This window comes from Coregonus clupeaformis, chromosome 16 (genome assembly GCF_020615455.1).
Source record: "Coregonus clupeaformis isolate EN_2021a chromosome 16, ASM2061545v1, whole genome shotgun sequence".
In the NCBI taxonomy this organism is placed as follows: domain Eukaryota; kingdom Metazoa; phylum Chordata; class Actinopteri; order Salmoniformes; family Salmonidae; genus Coregonus; species Coregonus clupeaformis.
This window is the reverse complement of record NC_059207.1, coordinates 55,231,308-55,246,197: the sequence shown is the minus strand read 5'-3', so window position 1 is coordinate 55,246,197 and position 14,890 is coordinate 55,231,308. Positions and strand designations below refer to the sequence as shown.

Here is a 14,890-nt window from a genome sequence, read left to right as displayed (position 1 = left end):
GAGTAGGGATTCACATGGGTCTGTGTCTGGAATGACACCCTATTCCCTACATAGTGCACTATTTTATATACTATATAGTGCACTAACCAGAGCCCCAAAACTACTGCACTACATAGGGAATAGTGTGTCATTGACTCAACCATGTGGTATTCACATTACCTGCCAGTGCAGAGAATCAGTATGATACAGTGGAGTACCAGGGTGCATTGCAAGTCTCCCTCCTCAGTGTCTCATGTCAAGTCAATAATCAAATTCTCTCCAAAGAAGGAGTCACATTTATTTACTGTACCATTATGTAGACTATGACTTTAAACATGTTCTCAACGTATCAAATTGCTTTAAATTTTCCATAAAAATTTCCTGAAGAATATAAAAAGCAAAAAGAGTTGAATGAACTGGAAGCAGCGCCAAGAAGACAATAAGGCTGCAGAAGGAGGACCAGTTTGTTTTTAGGTTTTCGGCTTTAGGTTTTTGCACAGCTTGAACAAATGATTAACCTCTAATGCATGATCATTGAGCAACACAATATTATTCACTTCTATTGTCTCTTATTCTCTCCCTCTGGTTTCCGTCATCATTACACAAGAAACAGGAACACTGTGACATTGTATTGTTATTCTTTAAAACAAAGACAACCTAGGAAGTTATCCAGCACTTTTTGTCATCTTGTGACGGACACCACGAGAGAGGGGGGCCCGTTGGTTTTAGACCAGCACAGGCGTTCGGCTGGTTTGTGTGTGGCTGGTGTGTGTGTACACTCACATTTATGTGTGTGTGTGTATATATATGTGTGTGTGTGTGTGTGTGTGTGTGTACATCAGTAGCTAAAGACCCTAACTGCCCGGTCCAACCAAAACCAGATCAGGTCAAATCAGGTCAAGGGTCTGAGGAGGAACAGGAGGGTCATCAGACCAGACGATGAAGACTGAGGTCACCAGGGCTGGCCTAGTCATCTGTAGTCGTCCTTGGGGGGGTCCAGGGCCCCCAGATTACCGAAGCCCAGTCGGAGGCTCTCCATGTCGAACGTGTCGATCTCTCTCTCCTGGCGATCCAGCAGGTGCTTGATCCTCTCTGTACGCTCCTTCTGAAGGGAAGCCAGCTCCTCTTCAATCTACAAAACCACAACTTAGTTAATTAAACTACTTTGGAACCACAATATACTGAAGTAAGGTATGAGTATTGCAGAGTTTGACCTGCAAGGGCCAATGTAGTGTGTGTGCAGGCTTTTTTAGGTTTTTGCTTAAGCTAGGAGGGTAAGCGTTGATTTGAAATTCAGCATGAATTTGTAACCACTCCACCAACTAACTACAGACAGAAATACACCTGCACTAGCCATGAGTAGGGCCAAACACAATTTACTGTCAATCAATCCATTACAGCCGTTGTCTGCATCTTTAATCAATAAATATTAGCTGTTCATATTTCATTTTCAGCGTTTGGTATAGATTGATTCAATTCCATAATGCCTTTAGATACAGATTACATCTGGCCCCTGAGTCACGCTGTCCAGACAGTGGAACAAAATCTGCAGTCAGCACTTCTCTGGAAGCATATGAGTCTGGGGTGTGTTCATTAGGAACCAAATGGAAGACAAACTGAAACAGGGAGGGACTACCTGAACTGGTCCAATAAGAAATGCTCATTTTTGTTTTCAGTTGCAGAACGCTTTAAAACATCTCCAGTTGTGTGTTCTGATTAATACAACCCTGATACAGGGTTAACAATGACATCACCTGATCCAGACAGCCTGCAGGGCAACAGATAGACACCAGATGGCGCCACACTACCACTGGTTGCATAATACTGTAATGATACTACTGTAGGCTACTGCCTGGGCAACAGAAACTGGATCAGGGCGGCATGTTCCTTTGTTGTCAAGGAACTATATAGCGATGACATCATTGCTTTGGAAAAACATAGTATTCAAGAATTGAAAAAAATATATTCTGACTGATAAAGTGGCCTATAGTGATTTGAATTTATGCAATACCAGGCCATCACCATCCACTGTTCAGATGTAAATGGTCAACAGCGGGGTACAGAAGTATTGAGTGGGGAGAAGAGGTGAAAGTGAAGGTGTTGTGACTCCAGATTGTAGAACACAGAAAGGAGTGCATGACTCAATGACTCAATTAATACAATAGTAAGTCATGTCTTATTGTTATGGATGACCATATTACATAATCAAATTTTTTAACACACTGGTTAGGATTAAAATGTAGAACATGTTGTAAGAATAGTACAACACTAACATGTTGGGAGTTTGCAACAAAAGCTGAGAGCATGACAAATGATTTGGGCCTCAGTTACAAAGTAGTAGTGAGTGAAATCTGTGTCAAATGAAAGTGAAGTCTGTCTGTCTGTCTCTGTGGGTGCGTGTTGATTCTGCTTCCAGCACGTTGTGCTCCACAAGGGCTCTGCCTGCATGAGTGTGTATATCTGTGTCTGTCTGCGTTCTGTGCATCTGTCTGGGTGTAGTCCCCTGTAGCTCAGTTGGTAGAGCATGGCGCTTGCAACGCCAGGGTTGTGGGTTCGTTTCCCACGGGGGGCCAGTATGAAAATGTATGCACTCACTAACTGTAAGTCGCTCTGGATAAGAGCGTCTGCTAAATGACTAAAATGTATCTGTGTCTGTTTTTGCTCCTCCTGACCTCTTCACCTTTTGTTCTAGGTGTGTATGTGTGTGTCCGTCTGTCTGTCCGTATCAGTCAGTCACTCCCCCCTCCATGACACCTCTACCTTTTGTTCGAGGTGGGCTCTGCGCAGCGACACCTTCTGCTCCAGCTTCTGCTGCTCTCTGTCGTGCTGGGCCTCGGTCTGCATCTTGATCTTACTCTGGTAGGCATTCAGCAGCTCCATCTCCTGCTGCAGCTGCTGCCTCAGAGCCTGGCACTCGGCTTCCTGGGCCTCGTCCAGACGCAGCTGACAGGGGGAGAAATAAAGAGAAGACCCCAACAGAAAAAGGGGGAGTAAAGAGAGAGAGAGAGAGAGAGAGAGAGAAAAAAAAGGAAACACGGGGGGAGGGGTGGGGGGTGGGAGGGAGGGAGAGGGAATAGAAGAGGCGAAGAGTGGGGAAAGAGATGAAGAGAGAGGGGCAGTGAAGAGGAGAGAAAAGAGAGAGGAAGAAGCGAGGAGAAAAGGAAATAGATGAGACCGGACAAGTGATGGGAATAAGAGAAGCAAAGAGGGTTACAAACTCCTACAATGACTTAAATCTCCTATGCCTTGGGGCCTAAGATTATTTAATTCCCCTATGGAACTATTTTTAATGTCAGATATGAGTTAATAAGATCTTTGACATTGATATGAATTAGTTCTTTGAGATTGTCATAAAGGAAATTATCAAATGTCAACTTCTTAGTTGAAAACAAAATGTAGTTAGTAATCCCAACTATCGGGCATCAAAACACCCATTCTCCATTTTGTGCCGACTCACCGCCTGCGATGCCATCATCTCATTGATGCTCTGTTCGTACTGCTCGGCCAGGATGGCCAGTTTCCTGGTCTGCTCCTCCTTCAGGGCCTTGAGCACCGTCTTGTGCTCGCTCTTGGGCGTCACCTCCATCTGGCGGTGTCTCAGGGCCTTGTACTGCTTGGTCTGGACCTTACACGTGTCCTGGAACTGCTTCTTAATCTGCAGCTCCATGACCTGGTGGAGATGGAGATTGGAACGTGTGTTAGTTAGGTGAACAAGGAGTGTTAAACACAAGCACACACAGAGTTGGAGTTTAGGGATCCTGTTGACCCCATTACATTGAGTTTCTACTATCTGTTCTTTGCCTGTCCAAATATGTTTCAACTTCTGATGAATGCAATGGCTTGTTACGTTGAAGACTTTTGTAGCCAACAATGAGGATTTCCCTTTTTCCAGGAATGCGTGCACTAGGTGCACCCCCCTAACCCTCACCTTGAGGTTAATGGTCTGCTGTTTCCCCATGTCTTGCCCTATATAATCTGCTACCTGGTTAGATCAGAGCCTTTTCCTGGAGAACACCTAATGTAGCTACCAATGTAGCAATCACATTCCCAGGGCTGATCCGCACCTTGAGGTTCTTGGGTTGCTGCCGTAGCTCCAGAACGTGTTTGCGGTGGAGCTCTCTCTCGCGGCGGTTGTTGTACTCTATCTGGTTCTCCAGTTCTGTCTGGTGCTGCAGGCGGATCAGGTCCATGCGGAGCTTCTGAAGGGTCTTCAGCTGACGATGCTCCAGCTCCTGGGTCGACTCGTCATGTCTGATCAGCATGGCATGTTCCATCTCCTTCTGGGTCTTCTTCTTGTTCAGCTCCTGATCAGAGTGTGAGAGAGAGAGAGAGGGGGGGAGGGAGAGAGAGATATGGAGAGAGGAGGGAAAGAGAGAGATATGGAGAGAGAGGGAGGGAGAGAGGGAGAAATGGAGAGAGAGGGGGAAGGGGAGAAGGAGAGGGAGGAAGAGATAGGAATTATCATGGCCGTCCATGACACAAACTTTGCTTTTGTATGGGAAAGGACATTTGGTCTGGAGCATCAGTGTCACATGGTGGACATTGGTCATTGCAGACACTAGACTACACTTAAATTCTTTGTGCATTTGTTTTCGGCTTTTTCAAGGTTCCTATTGTCCTACTATGCGACAACAATGTCACTAGGTAAATAACATCTCAAGCACAACAGTGCCACCATACTATAGGCAATAACACACAGACACTATATCCAAATACTCCTAAACATCTCCCTTATTTCTATCCTTCAAGTCTATGAGAGGAGCAGCTTTAGGGCTGGTTGGGTTTTGGTAGCCTGATCCCAGGACTGTTTGGGCTGAGTGGACAAGACAGTACAAGCAGATCTTGGACCAGGCTAGCTTTAGGGTATCATCCAATGTGCCCCTAGGTTTCAGGTGGATGGTCATGTAAGGTCTCAGACCTCCTAATACTTTCCTACTCCCCCCTCCTGATTTACAGAGTAGATTAGGAGATTACTGCATTGTTGCCCTGCTTATACTTCATAATCTGCACCACTTCTCAGTGCTTTCCACAAAACAAATGGAATACGGATATTGGTCGAAGAACTCTTGTTTTTCATGTTACAGGTGCCATTCAAGGACAACATTGACCATGTTAATGTTATAGATAATCAGTTGGAGTTGGACATGTGATTTTCATATCCCTATTGGATTGCAGTGTTCACTGCACACCACTACAGACTGAACTTGAACTAAAATGTGTGTACATCCAAACAACAAACATCCCACTGATTCTCCGCAAGTGTCATCCACTCCTCCTTGCCTCTCATTTGAAATCTGTACATCTATATAATATACCTCTCGTATCTGCTCCTGTTCAAACTCGTGCCTCTTGATCATGACTTTGCGTTTGAAGCCTCTGCAGTTCCTGTCGTAAAAGACTCTCTGTTGGCCCAGGAGATGGGCCTCCTCCTCAGCCTGGCTGTGCTGCAAGTTCTCCTTGTGCTTCGACAGGCGCTCCTGCTTCTCCTTCTTAGGGGTGTGGTGGTCCTCGTTCATCTCCTGAAGGGATGGAGATTGAAGATAGATTAAGGTTAATATATATATATATACACAGTGCTGTGAAAAAGTATTTGCCCCCTTTCCAATTTTCTCTACTTTTGCATATTTTTGATACTGAATGTTATCAGATCTTCAACCAAAACCTAATATTAGATAAAGGGAACCCGAGTGAACAAATAACACAACAATGACATACTTTTTTCATTTATTTCATAAACAAAGTTATGCAACACCCAATGCCCCTGTGTGAAAAAGTAATTGCCCCCTTACACTCAATAACTGATTGTGCCACCTTTAGCTACAATGACTCCAACCAAATTCTTCCTGTAGTTGTTGATCAGTCTCTCATGTCGCTGTGGAGGAATTCTCGCCCACTCTTCCATGCAGAACTGCTGTGGGTTTTCAAGCATGATCTGCTCGTTTCAAGTCCTGCCACAACATCTCAATTGGAATTAGGACTGACTTTTTGGCTTTTTAGCGATTTTCATGTAGACTTGATTGTGTGTTTTGGATCATTGTCTTGCTGCATGACCCAGTTGCGCTTCAGCTTCAGCTTCAGCTCACAGATGGATGGTCTGACATTCTCCTGTAGAATTCTCTGATGCAGAGCAGAATTCATGGATCCTTCTATTAAGGTCCTGAGGCAGCAAAGCATCCCCAAACCATCACACTATCACCACCATGCTTGACTTTTGGTATGAGTCTCTTACTGTGGAAAGCAGTGTTTGGTTTTCGACAGGCATAATGGGACCCATGCCGTTCAAAAAGTTATACTTTTTTAATCATCTGTCCATAGAACATTCTTCCAAGAGTCTTGATGATCACCCAGGTGTTTCCAGGTCATTTTGTTGGCAAACTTTAGTCAACATTTCAGTATCTCTGTCACTAATTTCTGACTCAGGTTGCATCACAGAAATTCCGTTTTTGGGTGAACTATCCCTGCAGTTAGTGTCTGTCCCCATTCGGTTTCATGGATGTTATGGTAAATCCATGGTGTATCCCAAATGGTACCCTATTACAATTTTAGTGCACTACTTCTGGACTCTGGTCAAAAGTAGTGCACTATATAGGGAATAGGGTGCCATTGGGGGCACAAACCATGTCTTAATACACTCTCTAGCTAAAAACACTTTATTAAGTGTATTAGATCCCTGATCTCTCTGTGTGGAATGATTCATCTCTACCTACAGTTTGTTGGGATATATATCAATCCAGGCCAACAATGCCTCTGTTAACAGAGATGTTCTAGATCCGGTCACTAAGTGAAACATGACGTATCCAACAATCCACAGCAATGGCTCCAGTTTTGAGAAATAGTGTGTCAAGGTTCTTAGAAACAAAAACACAACTTGTGTGTGTGTGTGTGTGTGCGCGCGTGTGTGTAGTGAGTAGGAGGGATGACTCAGCTCCTTCTCAGTAAAAGGCATGACGGACATACAGTACTTGTGTATGTTTGTGTGTATCTGCAAGTGTGTGTGTGTGTGTATTCGGAGGAGGGCTGATTCTACCCAGCACAATACACATCATATCGAATGTATCATTCTATAGTCTCTTGTGATACAGGGTTCTGAGATTAGTCATACTATACAAGAGGCAGGGGAAGAGGGGGGTACAGTATTAGCTAGCTAGTGGACACAAACAGACACACAGCTAGAGGACATAAACAAACATAGCGTTGCGGACCTCTTTAATCTTCTCTTTGCAGAGCTTGTACTGCTTCTTCTGATTATCTAGGAAGGTGGTGAGCTCCTTCTTCTGCTGGGCCACTATCTGCTGCTGGAACTTCCTCTCGTCTGCTGACGTTGTCTTCATCTGAGGGGAGGGGGGAGAGAGAGAGGCAGAGATGTTAGTTAGCTGTGAAGGGGCCTCGTATGGGAGAGAGCAGAAGAGGGACAAAACAAATGGCTAATGTTGTTTTGCTAGCTAGCTTTCTGGAGGGCATGCTGGATCATGGAGGTTAGCCTAGTTTGCAGAGTTACAGATGACCTAGTTTGCTTTTTAACATCATCTCGACATTGAGTGGCAGCAATGCCCAACCCATAACATGAGTGAGTTGCCCTCTCCCCAAAGTAAAGAGGTTAACATCCCCATACCTCCCCAGACCCCTTCTCTGTGAGGACGGCATGGCACTTCTCCAGGACAAGCCAGTTTCTCTAGGTCAGGACCCCCAACCACTCCCCTCCCTGGACCCCCCCCCCAACCACTCCCCTCCCTAGACCCCCCCCCCCCGCACCAAACCTACCTCTTTGTCACAGTGGACGGCATGTCTCTTAGCTAGTTTCTCCAGCTCTATGTAGGCATTGTTGGCCTGGGTCTCCACCTCCTTCTGCAGCTTCAGTCGGTGTTCGTCCATCTCTGCCTTCAGCTTGTTCTCCAGAGCAATCAGCTGCTTCTGGTGCTGCCGTCTCATACGTTTATACCCGGACATCTGCTCCCGCAGCTCATTCTCCTGCTCATGCTCATGGATCTGCTTGGTCACCTGGTGAAGGGAAAGGTTCAGTGAGGTCAATGAGGGCAGAGATCAGAGGTCAAAAGTTAAGGTGTACAGCCAGGGGTGGTGTTCAGGAAACTGATGGTATGCAGGCAACCACTAGTGGGGAAACTGGAACAGAGCCCTAGCAGGTATACCATGCTACGCTAGGAGAACCTCAACATTGGTCTTCAAGGTTTAGCAGTTCCCTGTTCATGCAGATTTGATGTCATTCCAACTGGTTACTCAGCTTAGATTGACCTTATGAGTGGACTAAGATGTAATGTGAACCATGAATGAAGTGACAGCTAACAACATTGGATGCATTATCAAAGCCCGGATATACATCCAGAGAGGATGGAGTTACAACTAAGAATCACAACAAAAAAAGACCTTCATCTGGCAGTCAGAGATGTACATTCTATACACTCAATAGAGAGCCCATGACGGAGCTGATCAAAGCGGTTTGAGAAGCTTTAACGAAGTCAAGTCACACCGACCGCTTAGCTTATAACACCGCCCTGCCGGCTGATCAATCCCCCTATACAGTACAAAGACAACCAACACCAATGCTCTTGACCACTGCATTATTACCAGCCTCACAACAATCTAACAGGTGCGACCTGTAAAAACTTCCCCTGAACCGAGTGAGATGGGAGACATTTGTCAACGGCCTATGTTCCTCATAAGTGCCAAGGGCTTAAGCCAAGTAAATCAAAATCACAATAATATAAAGAGTTAAGAGGACAAACAAACCAAACCTGACAAAAGGGACTATCCGGGTCCCCATAGTAGTCGTTCATCTTCTCATAACTCATCTTCTTAAGGCCAAGCATCATGGCGACGTTCATGTTCAACAACCGTCCGAGCATCCAGAAACCCTGTGTGGCATTTCCTACACCCGAACCCCTCAGCTCAGCTTTACCCAGCCCAGCAACAAACTGGCAAGAACCGCGCTGGTTGGTTTACGTTTAGACAAACGACGTTGGACAAACACAGGGGCAGCTACACAGGGGCAGGCGTGTGAACTGTGAATGAGGGAAGGAGAGGGAGCGGGCTCCATAGGAAGGCAGAACAGAAGGGGCTCTTTGGGGGCAGAGCGGCGCTCGTTCAGCAGGTGGGTCACATGAAAGCCTCATTGAGAGAGGGAGAGAGAGAGGGAGAGAGGGTGTCAGAAACGAAGACGGGGGGGCTGAGAAAAGGAGAGAGAGAGGGAGAATGAGAGGGAGAGAGAGGGTGAGAAAGAGGGAGATCCCCTCCTAATCTAGCTGAATCAATACCCCTTCTGTAATGCAGGGCCAATCCTAGTCACTTGCTTTCTGCCACCAAGAGCCAAGTCACGTCATGTGACCACCATTCACACAGCCTGGCTCAAAGAAGGGAATCACGCTCCAGGGGGAACACTTCCAGGTCAAAGGTTATTAAGCCATTGGATTGGGACACCAGGTGGAAGGACCTTTTGATTGGTTTATTTGTTTAGTTTACCTTTTGTCAGGTCAGCCACTAAGTCAATGACCTGGTTTATCAAGGGAGCCTTAATGTGTGTTTTGAATGAAGTCGTATTTCTTTTCAACTTGTGTTATACTTCGACTTATACACTGATGTAGTATTCTATCTAATTGAAATGTTTAGCCATTTCAAAATGTCACATTGTAAATTGTTCTCTTTCAAAGGAAAACAGGATGTTGTACAGTGCACTCGGAAAGTATTCAGACCCCTTGAATTGTTCCACATTTTGTTACAGCCTTATTCTAAAATTGATTAAAATATTTTTTCCCCCTCATCAATCTACACACTATACCCCATAATGATAAAGCAAAAACAGGCTTTTAGAATTTTGTATGGAAATATCACATTTACATAAGTATTCAGACCCTTTTCTCAGTACTTTGTTGAAGCACCTTTGGCAGCGATTACAGCCTCGAGTCTTCTTGGATATGATGAAACAAGCTTGGCACACCTGTATTTGGGGAGTTTCTCCCATTCTTCTCTGCAGATCCTCTCAAGCTCTGTCAGGTTGGATGGGGAGCGTCGCTGCACAGCTATTTTCAGGTCTCTCCAGAGATGTTCGATCGGGTTCAAGTCCGGGCTCTGGCTGGGCCAATCAAGGACATTCAGAGACTTTTCCCAAAGCCACTCCTGCTTTGTCTTCGCTGTGTGCTTAGGGTCGTTGTCCTGTTGGAAGGTGAACCTTCGCCCAGTCTGAGGTCCTGAGTGCTCTGGAGCATGTTTTCATCAAGGATCTCTCTGTACAGTCGTGGTCAAAAGTTTTGAGAATGACACAAATATAAATTTTCACAAAGTCTGCTGCCTCAGTTTTTATGATGGCAATTTGCATATACTCCAGAATGTTATGAAGAGTGATCAGATGAATTGCAATTAATTGCAAAGTCCCTCTTAGCCATGAAAATGAACTTAATCCCAAAAAACATTTCCACTGCATTTCAGCCCTGCCACAAAAGGACCAGCTGACATCATGTCAGTGATTCTCTCGTTAACACAGGTGACAGTGTTGACGAGGACAAGGCTGGATATCACTCTGTCATGCTGATTGAGTTAGAATAACAGATTGGAAGCTTTAAAAGGAGGGTGGTGCTTGAAATCATTGTTCTTCCTCTGTTAACCATGGTTACCTGCAAGGAAACACGTGCCGTCATCATTGCTTTGCACAAAAAGGGCTTCACAGGCAAGGATATTGCTGCTAGTAAGATTGCACCTAAATCAACCATTTATCGGATCATCAAGAACTTCAAGGAGAGAGGTTCAATTGTTGTGAAGAAGGCTTCAGGGCGCCCAAGAAAGTCTAGCAAGCGCCAGGACCGTCTCCTAAAGTTGATTCAGCTGCGGAATCGGAGCACCACCAGCGCAGAGCTTGCTCAGGAATGGCAGCAAGCAGGTGTGAGTGCATCTGTACGCACAGTGAGGCGAAGACTTCTGGTGTCAAGAAGGGCAGCGAGGAAGCCACTTCTCTCCAGGAAGAACATCTGGGACAGACTGATATTCTGCAAAAGGTACAAGGATTGGACTGCTGAGGACTGGGGAAAGTCATTTTCTCTGATGAATCCCCTTTCCGATTGTTTGGGGCATCCGGAAAAAAGCTTGTCTGGAGAAGACAAGGTGAGCGCTACCATCAGTCCTGTGTCATGCCAACAGTAAAGCATCCTGAGACCATTCATGTGTGGGGTTGCTTCTCAGCCAAGGGAGTGGGCTCACTCACAATTTTGCCTAAGAACACAGCCATGAATAAAGAATGGTACCAACACATCCTCAGAGAGCAACTTCTCCCAACCATCCAAGAACAGTTTGGTGACGAACAATGCCTTTTCCAGCATGATGGAGCACCTTGCCATAAGGCAAAAGTGATAACTAAGTGGCTCGGGGAACAAAACATCGACATTTTGGGTCCATGGCCAGGAAACTCCCCAGACCTTAATCCCATTGAGAACTTGTGGTCAATCCTCAAGAGGCGGGTGGGACAAACAAAAACCCACAAATTCTGACAAACTCCAAGCATTGATTATGCAAGAATGGGCTGCCATCAGTCAGGATGTGGCCCATAAGTTAATTGACAGCATGCCAGGGCAGATTGCAGAGGTCTTGAAAAAGAAGGGTCAACACTGCAAATATTGACTCTTTGCATAAACTTAATGTAATTGTCAATAAAAGCCTTTGACACTTATGGAATGCTTGTAATTATACTTCAGTATACTATAGTAACATCTGACAAAAATATCTAAAAACACTGAAGCAGCAAACTTTGTGAAGACCAATACTTGTGTATTTCTCAAAACTTTTGACCACGACTGTACTTTGCTCCGTTCATCTTTCCCTCGATACTGACTAGTCTCCCAGTCCCTGCCACTGAAGAACATCCCCACAGCATGATGCTGCCACCATCATGCTTCACCATAAGGATTTTGCCAGGTTTCCTCCAGACGTGACGCTTGGCATTCAGGCCAAAGAGTTCAATCTTGGTTTCGTCAGACCAGAGGATCTTGTTTCTCATGGTCTGAGAGTCCTTTAAGTGCCTTTTGGCAAACTCCAAGCGGGCTGTCATATGCCTTTTACTGAGGAGTGGCTTCCGTCTGGCCACTACCATAAAGGCCTGATTGGTGGAGTGCTGCAGAGATGGTTGTCCTTCTGGATGGTTCTCACATCTCCACAGAGGAACTCTGGAGCTCTGTCAGAGTGACTATCGGGTTCTTGGTCACCTCCCTGACCAAGGCCCTTCTCCCCTGATTGCTCAGTTTGGCTGGGCGGCCAGCTCTAGGAAGAGTCTTGGCGGTTCCAAACTTCTTCAATTTAAGAATGATGGAGGCCACTGTGTTCTTGGGGACCTTCAATGCTGCAGAAATGTTTTGGTATCCTTCGCCAGATCTGTGCCTCGACACAATCCTGTCTCGGAGCTCTACGGACAATTCCTTCAACCTCATGGCTTGGTTTTTGCTCTGACATGCACTGTCAACTGTGGGACCTTCTATAGACAGGTGTGTGCCTTTCCAAATCATGTCCAATCCATTGAATATACCACAGGTCGACTCCAATTAAGTTGTAGAAACACCTCAAGGATGATCAATGGAAACAGGATGCACCTGAGCTCAATTTCGAGTCTCATAGCAAAGGGTCTGAATACTTACAGTGGGGAAAAAAAGTATTTAGTCAGCCACCAATTGTGCAAGTTCTCCCACTTAAAAAGATGAGAGAGGCCTGTAATTTTCATCATAGGTACACGTCAACTATGACAGACAAATTGAGGAAAAAAAATCCAGAAAATCCCATTGTAGGATTTTTAATGAATTTATTTGCAAATTATGGTGGAAAATAAGTATTTGGTCACCTACAAACAAGCAAGATTTCTGGCTCTCACAGACCTGTAACTTCTTTTTTCAGAGGCTCCTCTGTCCTCCACTCGTTACCTGTATTAATGGCACCTGTTTGAACTTGTTATCAGTATAAAATACATCTGTCCACAACCTCAAACAGTCACACTCCAAACTTCACAATGGCCAAGACCAAAGAGCTGTCAAAGGACACCAAAAACAAAATTGTAGACCTGCACCAGGCTGGGAAGACTGAATCTGCAATAGGTAAGCAGCTTGGTTTGAAGAAATCAACTGTGGGAGCAATTATTAGGAAATGGAAGACATACAAGACCACTGATAATCTCCCTCGATCTGGGGCTCCACGCAAGATCTCACCCCGTGGGGTCAAAATGATCACAAGAACGGTGAGCAAAAATCCCAGAACCACACGGGGGGGACCTAGTGAATGACCTGCAGAGAGCTGGGACCAAAGTAACAAAGCCAACCATCAGTAACACACTACGCCGCCAGGGACTCAAATCCTGCAGTGCGAGACGTGTCCCCCTGCTTAAGCCAGTACATGTCCAGGCCCGTCTGAAGTGCATTTGGATGATCCAGAAGAGGATTGGGAGAATGTCATATGGTCAGATGAAACCAAAATATAACTTTTTGGTAAAAACTCAACTCGTCATGTTTGGAGGACAAAGAATGCTGAGTTGCATCCAAAGAACACCATACCTACTGTGAAGCATGGGGTTGGAAACATCATGCTTTGGGGCTGTTTTTTCTGCAAAGGGACCAGGACGACTGATCCGTGTAAAGGAAATAATGAATGGGGCCATGTATCGTGAGATTTTGAGTGAAACCCTCCTTCCATCAGCAAGGGCATTGAAGATGAAACGTGGCTGGGTCTTTCAGCATGACAATGATCCCAAACACACCGCCCGGGCAACGAAGGAGTGGCTTCGTAAAAAGCATTTCAAGGTCCTGGAGTGGCCTAGCCAGTCTCCAGATCTCAACCCCATAGAAAATCTTTGGAGGGAGTTGAAAGTCTGTGTTGCCCAGCGACAGCCCCAAAACATCACTGCTCTAGAGGAGATCTGCATGGAGGAATGGGCCAAAATACCAGCAACAGTGTGTGAAAACCTTGTGAAGACTTACAGAAAACGTTTGACCTGTGTCATTGCCAACAAAGGGTATATAACAAAGTATTGAGAAACTTTTGTTATTGACCAAATACTTATTTTCCACCATCATATGCCAATAAATTCATTAAAAATCCTACAATGTGATTTTCTGGATTTTTTTTTCTCATTTTGTCTGTCATAGTTGACGTGTACCTATGATGAAAATTACAGGCCTCTCTCATCTTTTTAAGTGGGAGAACTTGCACAATTGGTGGCTGACTAAATACTTTTTTTCCCCACTGTATGTAAATAAGGTACCTCTGTTTTTTTATTTTTTATTAGCAAAAATGTCTAAAAACCTGTTTTGGCTTTGTCATTATGGGGTATTGTGTGTAGATTGATGAGGATTTTTTATTTATTTAATCAATTTTAGAATAAGGCAGTAACGTAACAACATTTGGAAAAAGTCAAGGGGTCTGAATACTTTCCAAATGCACTGTATATAAACATGTTTGAGGAGAGGATAGGGGAAACAGAGCTTAAGTGACATATGGTGAAGCTATCAGGATGAAGAGATGAAACAGCGGCCTCAGAATGCGCCCCTTCGTACAGTAGTCCTCTCTTCCTGTGGATAAGCTTGGGGCCTCTACATCCCTCTCTGTCTCTGTCTGTCCCCATAGAGAGGACCTCTCTCCTCCTCTCTCTCTGTCCCTCTCCCTCGCTCTACAGTCCTCTCGGTCTGTTCCCATAGAGGACTTCTGTCCCCTCTCCTCCTCTCTTTCTCTGTCCCTCCCCCGCTCTCTACATCCCTCTGTCTATCCCCATAGAGAGGACCTCTCTCCTCTTCTCTTTCTCTGTCCCTCCCCCGCTCTCTACATCCCTCTGTCTGTCCCCATAGAGAGGACCTCTCTCCTCTTCTCTTTCTCTGTCCCTCCCCCGCTCTCTACATCCCTCTGTCTGTCCCCATAGAGAGGACCTCTCTCCTCCTCTCTT

General features: G+C 45.3%; 1 protein-coding gene across 6 annotated transcripts in view; it reads right to left on the bottom strand.

Moving 5' to 3' along the window:
• Positions 1 to 257: 257 nt before the first annotated feature.
• taok3a (TAO kinase 3a) overlaps positions 258 to 14,890 on the bottom strand; it is a 100,315-nt gene continuing 85,682 nt past the window's right edge. For 5 of the 6 annotated variants that reach the window (XM_041901647.2, XM_041901651.2, XM_041901648.2 and 2 more), the window contains 7 exons: positions 7,741 to 7,977; positions 7,182 to 7,310; positions 5,295 to 5,498; positions 4,044 to 4,283; positions 3,437 to 3,649; positions 2,740 to 2,922; positions 258 to 1,111 (listed from right to left, as the gene is read on the bottom strand). In XM_041901647.2, the coding sequence (XP_041757581.2) occupies positions 950 to 1,111; positions 2,740 to 2,922; positions 3,437 to 3,649; positions 4,044 to 4,283; positions 5,295 to 5,498; positions 7,182 to 7,310; positions 7,741 to 7,977 (1,368 nt within the window). In that variant the 3' untranslated portion in view covers positions 258 to 949. Of the gene's footprint in view, positions 1,112 to 2,739; positions 2,923 to 3,436; positions 3,650 to 4,043; positions 4,284 to 5,294; positions 5,499 to 7,181; positions 7,311 to 7,740; positions 7,978 to 8,729; positions 9,011 to 14,890 lie in introns of those variants that run through there. The other variant, XM_041901652.2, reaches the window with a different exon arrangement.